Source organism: Alexandromys fortis, unplaced genomic scaffold, assembly GCF_014885135.2.
Source record: "Alexandromys fortis isolate MF-2015 unplaced genomic scaffold, M_Fortis_MF-2015_v1.1 scaffold_3, whole genome shotgun sequence".
Classification (NCBI taxonomy): domain Eukaryota; kingdom Metazoa; phylum Chordata; class Mammalia; order Rodentia; family Cricetidae; genus Alexandromys; species Alexandromys fortis.
The window spans coordinates 16,494,856-16,507,025 of NW_026067909.1; the positions used below are offsets into that span (position 1 = coordinate 16,494,856).

Genomic DNA, 12,170 nt, shown 5'->3' on the forward strand with positions numbered 1-12,170 from the left:
CCGCCCGCAGGAAGACGCCTGGGCCCGGGCAGGGTGAACCCCGTGGGAACGGTTTGTCTCGAAAACAGGAACCCGGGCCGGGGGGCTGGGCGGGGCGCCCCTTCCCCACCGCAGTCCGCTTCCTGCCCCTCCCGGCTTCCTCCGTGCGACACCCAGGCGGGGCGCAGAGCCTGGGGGTGTCGTGGTGGGGGAGGGCTGCCGCACGATGCCCCCACGCCACCAGTGGCGCAGCCCCCCCGCCCGCAGCTACGCGCTCTGGGGTGGCAGGGGAGGGGTTAAGCTGCTGCAAGGCCCAACGCGCGCGGGCCGAGAGGGGGAGTCCCCAGTGGAGAAGGCGCGGCGCGGGGCGCAGGGGCGGGGAGGGGGCGGGGCGGCGGGGCGCTGGGCCGTGGCGCGGAGAGCGGGCTGGAGCCGCAGCCTCAGCGAGGCCGGCGGGCGGGAGCGCACGGAGGTGGCGCGGGCCGGGCAGGGTGCGGGCTCCGCGCTGCGGGTCCCAAGAGTGAGTGAGCGAGCACGCGCGCGCGCGGGCGAGGCGTGGGACACAGAGGGCGCGGTCCCTTGGGATCCCCTAGAGGCAGGCCGGCGGGGACTGCGGGTGGGTGGAGAATCTGCGGGCCGGGTCCTGGGTAGGACAGAGCTTACTGAGGGGCTAAAGCACTTAGAGCCACTGGCGGGAGGGGGGAAGTCGGTGGCCGCTAGCCTGATACATCTCTACCAGGCCCTCCCCTGCAAGTCCCCATTTGACAGATGGGAAAATTGAGGTTCAGAGAGGCCAAATGATTCTCAAGGTCACCTGGCTAGGAAGCAACAGAGTCACGAGGGAATGGCTCTGAGAACTCCTCGGAAGGACTGCCTAATGTGGGGCGAGTTTGTGTGTGTAGGGCGAGGTCCCCTTTCCTTTGGGCAAGGCTCTGGCATGGTCCAAGAGTGTGAGGAACCCCAGCCGCTGAGGCTGCGTGTCCTGGAGCATGGTAGAAGGGGGAGGGGCGGCGGAATGGGTGTGTGCGCAACCACGGGGGTCTGTGCATGTGTGTGGGAGTGTGCATGGGTGGAGATGCACAGTTTTGCGTGTGTGCGCACGTGTGCAGATGTCACAGCTACGGTGGCCTAGGGATCAGAGGCTGGGCTGGTTCAAGTGAACAGACGGTCTGGGAGAAGAACTGCATGCGGTTTGGATTCTGGAGTAACGGACCTGGGTATGTGTGGTTGAGGCTTTTCATTGCAGGTGTACATGGGGTGTGGGTGCCATTGTGTGTGACAGGACGGGAGTGAGTGTCTGTGACTGGTGTGTGTGAGATGGGCCCTCTTGCTTTTAATGTAGGTCATGTAAGTTACGACCTCCGGCAGATAACTTGTCTAGAGAATGGGTGTTTGTCCCTGTATGGGTGCTAATAGTCCTCGCGGGTGACCGGGGTTACTTAATGGTGTCATGCAGGCCATGGCACCCCCATGGCGCTAGCGGCCCCTTCTGGGCACTCTACTTGGTGCTCTCACGCACAATTTAACTATGCAGCAGGGTGGGTGGGAGGACAGGAGCCCAGGCTGGGGAGATACATGACAATTCTGGAGGAGCTGAGCCGGCACCCCTGGGACCTTCGTCCATGTGGCTTAGGAGCCCGCGGTTCCCAGGCTCTGGCTTCCCACTGACACCTCCCAGCCGCAGTGGGCTACCCTCACCCCCGCCCCAAGAATGTTCTTCTCCACTCCGGTCCTCCTCCCCAAGGGCAGGCCCCTGGGGGATGCTACGGCCCCGCCTCCCACTCGCGGGGAGCTTAGGAGGGGGCGATGTGGGCAGGACGCCTGGGTTCTCTCCTCCCTCCTCCCATCCTAGGGAGAAATTCCTCCGAGGTCCCCTCAGGCACTGGGTTCCCAAAATAACCCTGCGGGGGAAGGGAGGCTGTTAAGGGAGGGGAAGCGGGAGGAGCACAGAACCAAGCTGCGGGGTGCTGCAGGTGCCTGTGGGGTGCTGCAGGTGCCTGTGGGGTGCAAGCACTAGGAGAGGAGGGCCCGCTAGGAGGCTTGGGGCAGCATCTAACCCCTGGGGTCCTAGCTCGTCCCTTATTCTAGTAGAGTCCTTCTACCTTCCCGCGACTCTGCGGGTGGGCCGGAAGCCACTAGGCTAGTCCATTTCCCAACTAGCGGGTTGCACCATCCCGGGGCAGGACCGTTTAACCCCGGGAGTGGCAGCAGTAGACAGCTCCGCCCCTGCCCAGCAGGGGGCGTGCCTGCTCCGCCCGTTCCTTTGCGCCCTGACGCTCCCCCGGTGCCTCTGCTAACTCCCACTCTGCTTCTCCCAGGACAAGGGTAGGGTTCGAGCCTCGTGGGAGCGTAGCTTGGGTCCAGCCCACCTGCACAGCGGCCATGGCGAGCACTCTGGACTTGGACAAGGGTTGCACGGTAGAGGAGCTGCTCCGAGGCTGCATCGAAGCCTTCGGTGAGTTGCCTGCAGCACGAAGGGGCACACCCTGAAGCAGATCCCTGGCCAGGACTTACCCAGGCTCCCTCCCAGCCTGCAGTCCACTTAACGAAAGCCCCTCTTCTTTGCAGAGAGGTGCCCAAATATACCTCTTATCCATACGGCAGGGAATTGGGGGGCTGGGGAGTCCCAACTCTGACCCGGGAGGGGCATTATCTGTTTCCCTGGGGGATCCGGAGGAACTCTATCTCTAGCCTGGGAACTGTTTCCGGTAGATGGGGGTTGGTTTATCTGGTGAAGGGGTGCCCCTTCCCCCAGCACTCAGGAAATGACCTCTGGATTCTTGACCCCGGGGAACCAAGGCTCCTTCCGCCCCAGCTGGTTCCCCTCCGGACTATGGGCTTGCTCCAAGCTCCCCTCCTCCAGCTCCTGGATCCTGTAGTACCCCTTGCCCACCCAAACTTCTTTCTCAACTTCGACCTCCAGGCTCTGGAGTGCTGGGAAAAGCAGTAGGTGGGCGGGGTCAGGAGTGCAGACCCAGGGACCTGACACCAGTCTAGGCTTAGCCAGCTGAGTCTCCCGACCAAGGGTCAGCCACCTTCTCTTTGACTTTTGGAGCAGATGACTCTGGAAAGGTGCGAGATCCGCAGCTAGTGCGCATGTTTCTCATGATGCACCCCTGGTACATACCTTCCTCTCAGCTGGCTGCCAAACTGCTCCACTTATATCCTTGGCGGGAATGGCTGAGGCCCTGGTTGTCGGTTCACGAGCCCATCCTGCTTAGCTTGCTCAGGGCCTTAGTGGAGGCTGTCTAGTCTCCTAGGGCTTTACCTTGTACCTAGCTGAGGTCTTGGTCCCTTCTGTGAGTAGGCCTTGCCCTCACTTTCTCCTAAGGTCTTGGATCTGCCCCTGCTCTGTCCAGGGACCCCCTCTTGCCCTTCTTTAAGGCTAAGTCCTCCTCTCTGCCTATGTGGAGTCCAGCCCTCTACCTCCATCAGTGGCTGCTCCCACAGTGTTCATCCCCTCTCCCTGAATCCTCTTGGAACCCAGGCTTTGCCTAGAGCCCCACACCCAGGATACTCAGGTCCCGCTGTCTGCTTGGTTCCTAGCCTTAGGTTCCGTGCTGTTGTCCTTAACTCTCCCTTACCTATCAGCAATCCCGGACAGACAGCTCTAATTCTCTACAGGTGAAAACGTGTCACCTAGTCAGGTGAGTCTGGGCCCCGGCCCCTCCTCTTACTGCCTTTCTCAAGCTTCAGGTGGGCTGCGGGAGTGGACAGTATCCAGGGGACAGACCATGGGGGTTTGCCGGGGGACGCTGTCCAGAGGTGCTGCTGGCCTTGCTATTTTCTGCTGGTGTGTGGAGTTGGGGATGAGAAGGAAAGCGCTGGAGGATGGGGGTGGGTGGGCGGGTGTTCAAATAGAACATACTTTGAGACTCTTTACCTCGCTCTTTGGGGGTCGATACAATCCTCATAGTTCCTTCCCTTGCCCCCCCTGGGGATGGTGAAGGGAGGGAGGGCAGCCCTAGGTGACTTGACTCTGCCTGCCCCTCCACCAGGTACTGGATCTCAGCATTCCCAGCAGAGTTTGACTTGAACCCAGAGCTGGCTGAGCAGATCAAAGAGCTGAAGGCTCTGTTAGACCAAGAAGGGAACCGAAGGCACAGCAGCCTCATCGACATCGAGAACGTGTGCGTGGGGGGGGAGCTCGGGGCACTAAGCAGCCTCCACCATATGTGCTTAATAAATGTCTGTTCAACTGAATGAGTGAGGGTCATGTTCACTCTTGCTTTAACCCCCCATGGCTCCCTGTCACCTTCAACACACCTCCGGCTATTAAGGCCCTTCGTGGCGTCAGGCCAGCCTGACGTTCCTGTCCTGTCTCCCGTGGCCTTCCCTGCATCCCACACACTTCATACTGCGGCTCTTTGGGTCCACTCGCCATTGTCTGTGTCCTGCATCCTTCCTCTCCACGGTACTCGCTCTTGTTGCCCTGTCTCCTCCATTCTCACCAGACTCAGCACGAGTGTGACGCCCCTGCCTGGTGAGGGCATAGACGCTACTCTTCAGGGCAGAATTTGCCATTCTTTCCTGTGTTTTCCCGAGATGCTTTGTGCAGACTCCTGCCCAGAGCCCTGGGAACATGTGTCCCACTGTTTGGTGATGGCATGTTTCTGTGTCTGTCTCCCCCGGTAGATTGTGAGCTCCTCGAGGGCAGGAACCGTGTCTTACTCATCTCTGTACCCCAGCGCCTAGCACAGCGCCTGGCACAGAGTACGTTGTCCATCCGTGTGTTGAGTGCATGGTTAAGGGGATGTGTGGAGGAGTTGCTGGGATTTGGGGATGGTAATGCTTAGGATGGTGGCCCCTGTTGTTTAGGTCCCAGCTCAGTTTGAGTGGCATGTCTGAGTATATGTGGGGTCATAGGAGGCAGGGGACATCTCTGGCACAGGGCTCACTACCCCTGCTCCCCCAGCCCCACCTACAAGTGGAAGCGGCAGGTGACTCAGCGGAACCCCGTGGAACAGAAAAAGCGCAAGATGTCCCTGTTGTTTGATCACTTGGAGCCAATGGAGCTGGCAGAGCATCTCACCTACTTGGAGTATCGCTCCTTCTGCAAAATCCTGGTGTGGCCTGAAGGCTTGTGGTTGGGTGCCGCGCGGGTTGAGAAGGGAGTTCCAGAAAGGGCCAAGACTTGGGAATAGCATGGTCGGGTGGTTCCATCAATGACAGTGGGAGGGTGAGCCAGGCTGAGAGCCACGGGAGAGGTCAGCAGGGCACTCAGGCCAAGTCCACCTGCTCACAGTTCCAGGACTATCACAGCTTTGTGACCCACGGCTGCACCGTAGACAATCCCGTCCTGGAGCGGTTCATCTCCCTCTTCAACAGTGTCTCACAGTGGGTCCAGCTCATGATCCTCAGCAAGCCCACAGCCACGCAGCGGGCGCTGGTCATCACACACTTCGTGCATGTGGCAGAGGTGCCCACTTTTCCCATGTGCCCAGCCTCCCCGTGGTCATCAAACCCTTCCCCTTCTCTCCAGTGACGCCGCTGCCTCCCCCTCCCTATTTGCCTCTCAGAAGCTGCTGCAGCTGCAGAACTTCAACACACTGATGGCTGTTGTTGGAGGCCTGAGCCACAGCTCCATCTCACGCCTCAAGGAGACCCACAGCCACGTCAGCCCTGAGACCATCAAGGTACCTGGTTCAGGAGGGGCCTATGCTTCCAGGTTGTAGCCTGGGCACGACTGTTGTCTACAGTGGGGGAAACTGAGGCTTGAAGGAGGAAATGGGAGCTCTAAGCTGTACAAGCGGCAGTGGCAGGCCCCCAGGTCTGCTTGGTCCCAAAGCTAATTTCTTTTTTTAATGTGTGTATGTGTGAGTATGTATCACGTATGCGTGTGCACAAGTGCATGCAGGAGAACAAAGGTTGACATTTAGTCGCTTCCTCTCTCCATTTTATCTTTTAAAAATTCTTATTCATTTATTTTATTGATGGGTGTGTGTGCATGCCATGTATGTTCATGTGCCCATGGAGACCAGGTGGATCCTTTGGAGCTGGAGTTGTAGGCAGGTGTGAGCTGCCTGACCTGGGTACTGGAAGCAGAACTCTGGCTTTCTGGAAGCTCAGCAAGTGCCCTTAACCTCTGAGCCGCTTCTCCAGCCCCATTTTTTCTTGAGATAGAATCTTTTTCTGGACCCAGAACTCACCAGCTGGCTAGACCAACTGGCCAGTGAGCTCCAATGGTCTGTTTTTCTCCACTACTGAGTGCTTTGGTTATAGCCTGACTTTTTATCTGGGTGCCAGGGACCCACACTTGGGTCCTCGTGCTTTACTGAGGGGCCATCTCCCCAGTGGAAATTACAAAAGAGCAAAAATCACTCTGTAGTTTAAAAAGTAGAACACTGGGGTCTGGAGAGAGATAGCTCATGGTTAAAAGTGCTTGCTCTTACAGAGGACCCGGGTTCAATACCTAGCACCCACTAGCTGGCCCAGCTATGCTCATGATGCAGAACAGCCCACATACATAGAATAAAATAAATCTTTTTTCCAAGGCAGAGTTTCTCTGTGTGTCCCTGGCTATACTGGGGCACTTACTCTGTAGACCAGGCTAGCCTTGAACTCAGAAATCCACCTGCCTCTGCCTCACAAGTGCTGGGATTAAAGGCAATAAATCTTTTTTTTTTTTTTTTTTTTTGATTTTCGAGACAGGGTTTCTCTGTAGCTTTTAGTTCCTGTTCTGGAACTAGCTCTTCTAGACCAGGCTGGCCTCGAACTCACAGAGATCCGCCTGCCTCTGCCTCCGAGTGCTGGGATTAAAGGCGTGCGCCACCACCGCCCGGCCCGGCAGTAAATCTTTTTTTTTTTAATTTTTTTTTATTTATTTATTATGTTTACAACATTCTGCCTTGATGTATGCCCGCACACCAGAGAAGGGCGCCAGATCTCAGTACAGATGGTTGTGAGCCACCATGTGGTTGCTGGGAATTGAACTCAGGACCTCTGGAAGAGCAGCCAGTGCTCGCTCTTAACCTCTGAGCCATCTCTCCAGCCCCCCCCCCCCGGCAATAAATCTTAAAAAATAAAGAAATGAAGACTGTTGGCTGGAGTGTGCTGAGGGGTAGTGTGCACTTGAAGACCCTGGACTCTGACCGAGCACCAAGTCTAAACAAACAAGAGCCCATAAAACATTGTTTCCCCTTAAAGGATGATACAGTGACCCCTGCCCAAGAATCGGGTCAGGTTTGGGGCCTCCGTGATGAGGGCTTTCTTTTGCTTCCTAGCTTTAGTGTGTGTGCATCCCATTTTGTTGCTCTGAGTAGGAGCACCTTTTATTCCACCTGGATGGGAGAGGCTTTCCATCCTGTTGTGGGGGGCGATTGCTCATTTTCGTTGTCCCCTGTCATTGTAAGCCTGTCCTAATTTAGTATTGGCTGTATGGTTGAGGGTTTTCTTTTTATAGATGAATTCATTTAGTGCACGTGTGCTCATACGTGGGTGTGTACATGTGTCCACGCCACAGCTCTGAAGTGGAGCTCATAGGGCAAGTGGCAGCAATCTGTTCTTTCCCTTGACCACACAGGTCTTGGAGACTAAACCCAGGTCCTTGGTGCCAAGCCTTTACCCACTCAGCCATCTTGCCAGCCTCTTTTCTCTCTTTTCTTCAGTCTCTTCTTTTTCTCCCCCCCTCTCTCTTTCTCTCCTTTTTTGAATCAAGGTTTCACTGTATAGTCCTGGTTGTCCTAGAAATCCTTAAACCAGGCTGGCCTTGAACCCGCAAGATCTGCCTGCCTCTGTCTGTCTTCTGGCGTACTTCCACAGGTTTGTTTTTGAGATTGGGTCTCAGATTCTAGGCTGTCCTTGAATTTGAGGTGTGGCAAGGATGACCTTGCACTCCTGCCTCCGCCTCTCAGAGACAAATACCTCCACACCTGGTTTATGGGGGTTCTAGGAATCAAGTCCAGGGCCTTATGCATAATGGACAAGCACTATACCAACAGAACTGCACCCCTTTCTCAAGCTTTTTTCTTGTGTGTGGGGGGAGCCTACCACTGCTTTTTTTCTAGAAGCAAGATTTCTCTGTGAAGCCCTGGCTGTCCTGGAACTAGCTCCGTAGACCAGGGTGACCTCGAACTCAGTGCCCTAACCACCTTTTTTGGTTTTTCAAGACAAGGTTTCTCTGTGTAGCCTTGACTGTCTTGGAACTCACTCTGTAGACCAGACTGGCCTCAAACTCACAGAGATCCCTCTGCCTCTGCTTCCCAAGTGCTGGGATTAAAGGCATGTGCCACCACCACCCCGCTGACCTCAACCACTTTTTGAGACAAGGTTTCATATAATACTGGTTAGATTGGAACTCACTGTGTACATGGAGCTGGTTTTGAATATACAAATTCAAGTCCACAGTGATCCTCCTGCCGATTCTGGGCTCATGTGACCATACTCAGTTTAAGGTTTTGCCATTATTTACCATCACCAGACACACTGTGAAATAACATCCTTCTTGGTCAATAGATCTGTGCTTATATGTTGATAACCTGTGCCCAGCCCTGGTGTGCGTGTAAGGTCGTAATTGTTTCCTTGGACTCCTAACTTGAGAGCTCTGACCCCCAAAGTTTGGGAGAGCAGTACGGGGAGTCGGTAAGGGAGGATGTGACCTTTCTGCCTACCTTGACCTCGTTCTCCTCCATTCCCACAGTTCTAGGGCTGAGGTAGGAGGACGATTGAGTGGCCGTGTGTGAGTGACGCTCTGATCTCCCCCCCTCTCCCCCAGCTCTGGGAAGGCCTGACGGAATTAGTGACAGCCACCGGCAACTACAGCAACTACCGGCGTAGGCTGGCGGCCTGCGTGGGCTTCCGCTTCCCTATCCTGGGTGTGCACCTCAAGGATCTGGTGGCCTTGCAGCTGGCGCTGCCTGACTGGCTGGACCCGGGCAGGACCAGACTCAATGGAGCCAAGATGAGGCAACTTTTTAGCATTCTGGAGGAGCTGGCCATGGTGACCAGCCTGCGACCACCTGTGCAAGCCAACCCTGACTTGCTGAGTCTACTCACGGTGAGGGACTGGGCACGATGCCCTGTGCTTGCATTTGCTATGGTTGTGGGCTTGCTGAGTTCAGAAGGAACTGAGGTTTAGCCTGGGCTCTGGGGTTTGCACTGAACTCTGAGGTTTGCACTGAACTCTGATGTGGTTCCAGGGTTGAGCTGAGACACAGGCCTGTGGTCTGATTGCAAGGCTGCTGTATAGACCTTGGGCTGGGTCTGAGGCTGGGCCTGGGTCCTTGGTCCTGAGTTGAGCTCTTGGCAGTGGGTTCTATTCAAAGGCTAGGACTAATTTGTGGATTTGTTGGGTGACATAGGTGATTTCTAACATGGTCCTGACTCCTGAGTAAAGTTCTTTTAGTATTTATTAATTTAGGTTTTGGAGACAGAATCTCACCCTGTAGCCCAGGCTGACAAGAACTTACTTACTAGGGAGCTTTGGCTAACTTTGAACTCGTGGTGGTCTCTTTGCCTAAGCCTCCAAAGTGCTTGGATCACAGGGACCATGCCTCCCTTTGGGCAAAAGTTCTGACTCCAATCTTGGCAGATATGTTGGCAGTGCATTGTTTTTAAGACTTGCTCTGTGGGCCGGCTGACATGGAGGTGGTTGAGGTATTTTCTAAGCTGGCCTTTGTCCTGAGTTTAGCTGAGTTTAGCTTTCACATCAGGGCAGACTGGCAGGCCTGGGGTCCTACATTTGCAGCTTCTGTGTAAGAGGGGAGCAGGGACCTGAGGCTATGACAAGTTCTCTGTGTCTCAGGTGTCCCTGGATCAGTATCAGACGGAGGATGAGCTGTACCAGCTCTCCCTGCAGCGTGAGCCACGTTCCAAATCATCGGTAAGGGAGCCCCTCACCCCTCACTTTGCACTTGAGGATTCCAGGGTGCAAGGACAGAAAGAACATTCCCCATCCTAAGCGCCCACCTACTTGCTTGACAGGGCATCCTGGGGGTGGGGGTGGGGCTGGCTTTGGGCAGGTTCTTTCTATTTATTGGAGCCTTAGGTTCATTCCCACTCTGGCCCTGGCTCAGACCTAACCGTTCCCACAGCCAACCAGCCCGACCAGCTGCACCCCGCCTCCCCGACCTCCTGTGCTAGAAGAGTGGACCTCAGTTGCCAAGCCTAAGCTGGACCAGGCCTTGCTGGCAGAACACATTGAGAAGATGGTGGAGGTGAGCGGCCTGGAGGCCACGGGGTCCTGCTGGGAGCCACCGCAGGTGCCACATCTGCTGGCCAGTGCTCTGGTCGTCCCCAGGAGGCACAGCACAGCACACTAGCTTCATTATGGGCTGGTGAGGCAGGGCTGAAAAGGGACATGGGCTCAGATGCTCCTTTTAATTCACCCTTCTCCTGGCCTTGTATGCTTCTCTGCAGTCTGTGTTCCGGAACTTTGACGTCGATGGGGACGGTCACATCTCCCAGGAGGAGTTCCAGATCATCCGGGGCAACTTCCCTTATCTCAGCGCCTTTGGGGACCTGGACCAGAACCAGTGAGGAGGATTAGAGCCTGGGGGGGGGCGGGGTAGAGGGAAGGCATCAACCCACTTCCCCTTGGGTGTGCAGAGAGCAAGGCCTTGCCTGGGAAGCTGTGGCTGTGATGTTTTGGGGTGGGAGGAAGCTGCCAGCCATAGAGGGATAGTGTTACCTTGCTAGTTTGGACAGATGGGGAGCCCCACCTGAGCCTTGCAAAGAGAACACTATTTCATTTGTGGAGCTCACAGCTGCCAAGAGTGTGGGGAAGTCGAGCCCCTGGGTAGCTGGCTTTAATGAACAGTAAGAAAGGCCGTAATTAGCAGCACCCACTTGCTTATCCACAATTCATATGCTGACAATTTGGAAAAACATCTGGTTCTCTGAAGCAGGTTAAATGTGCCCTCCGAACCATGTTTATGCCCCATTTTTGCTGAGATGACAAAAACCCAGTCAAAACGTACAATCCATCCCAGGTTGATTTATTTTTAAATGTGACCTGTATTTTAAAAATATGTGGTTTGGGGGCTGGGAATGTGTCTCAGTTGGTAGAGTATCTGCCTAGCATGCAAGAAGCCCTGGGTTTTATCTTTAGTATAAGGAGGGTGTAGAGACACTCTCCTGAAATCCCAGCATTTGGGAGGTGGAAGCAGGGCAGTCGACTACATAGCAATTTTGAAGCTAGCCTGGGCTACATGAGGCTCTCTGTCTGAAAAAAAAGTTTTTTTAAAATATTTATTTATTTATTATGTATACAATATTCTGTCTGTCTGTATGCCTGCAGGCCAGAAGAGGACACCAGACCCCATTATAGATGGTTGTGAGCCACCATGTGGTTGCTGGGAATTGAACTCAGGACTTTTGGAAGAGCAGGCAGCGCTCTTAACCACTGAGCCATCTCTCCAGCCCCCTGAAAAAAAAGTTTATCATTATTGTCCCCACATTACAAAAGTTGATGGTAAAAGCAAAATCCAGGTAGTAAAATAAATTCCCAATGAACAAAATGTCTAAAGAAAAAAAAAAGCAAGGTCAGAGGCAGGAGGGTTTCTGTGAGTCTGAGGACAATCTGTTCTACACAGAGAAACATTGTCTCAAAAAAAAAAAAAAAACAACCAGCTAAAGCTAAAGCTTCTTTTCCTCATTATGTAGCCCAGGCTAGCTTTAACTCATTATCTAGCTCAGGCTAGCCTCAAACTCAAAGTGATCCTTCCTTATTTTCTCTAGTGCTGGGGTCACAAATGTATATCACCATGCCTGGCTGCTTTCGGCCTTTTTGGCACCCATGTAAAATGATTTTGGTATGCAATGTGTTTCATAGACAAACTAGATTCATGTGTGGATCTGTTCCCACTGGTGGCCAGACTGCAGTAGAAGCTCCCAGTTCTATATTTTCTCCCTGGGCTGGTGGGTGGGTTTGCTTTTGTTTTTCTTTCTGGGCTCTTAACCCTGGAGGCCATAGCTTCAAGGAGTCTCAGCCCTAAGACTCAACCTTATATAAATTCAGACATCTGATTGGCCACCAAACCTCACTATTGGGCTCCTAAGGACGGAGGCTATTTACCTGGGCTGTGTGGGTCAGTGGCAGCTCCTGGGGCTCAGCGTGCACAGGGCCCTGGGTCTCATCTCTAGCTCCCTTAGACTCAGAGGAGACCAGTCCCAGCTCACTGCTTCTTTTGAGTTTGTTATCCTTTCTCCTTATGCTGTCCTCCTCCTCCTCCTCCTCCTCCTCCTCCTCCTCC

At 54.6% G+C, this 12,170-nt stretch overlaps 1 protein-coding gene across 6 annotated transcripts in view; it reads left to right on the top strand.

Moving 5' to 3' along the window:
• Nucleotides 1-32: 32 nt before the first annotated feature.
• Rasgrp2 (RAS guanyl releasing protein 2) overlaps nucleotides 33-12,170 on the top strand; it is a 17,660-nt gene continuing 5,522 nt past the window's right edge. The window contains exons 1-12 of one of the 6 annotated variants that reach the window (XM_050136640.1): nucleotides 33-51; nucleotides 2,298-2,434; nucleotides 3,038-3,140; nucleotides 3,564-3,626; nucleotides 3,978-4,109; nucleotides 4,895-5,045; nucleotides 5,225-5,398; nucleotides 5,499-5,615; nucleotides 8,693-8,974; nucleotides 9,722-9,799; nucleotides 10,011-10,133; nucleotides 10,336-10,451. In XM_050136640.1, the coding sequence (XP_049992597.1) occupies nucleotides 2,362-2,434; nucleotides 3,038-3,140; nucleotides 3,564-3,626; nucleotides 3,978-4,109; nucleotides 4,895-5,045; nucleotides 5,225-5,398; nucleotides 5,499-5,615; nucleotides 8,693-8,974; nucleotides 9,722-9,799; nucleotides 10,011-10,133; nucleotides 10,336-10,451 (1,412 nt within the window). In that variant the 5' untranslated portion in view covers nucleotides 33-51; nucleotides 2,298-2,361. Of the gene's footprint in view, nucleotides 52-382; nucleotides 500-605; nucleotides 1,197-2,297; nucleotides 2,435-3,037; nucleotides 3,141-3,525; nucleotides 3,627-3,977; nucleotides 4,110-4,610; nucleotides 4,693-4,894; nucleotides 5,046-5,224; nucleotides 5,399-5,498; nucleotides 5,616-8,692; nucleotides 8,975-9,721; nucleotides 9,800-10,010; nucleotides 10,134-10,335; nucleotides 10,452-12,170 lie in introns of those variants that run through there. The other 5 variants (XM_050136639.1, XM_050136641.1, XM_050136638.1 and 2 more) reach the window with 5 other exon arrangements.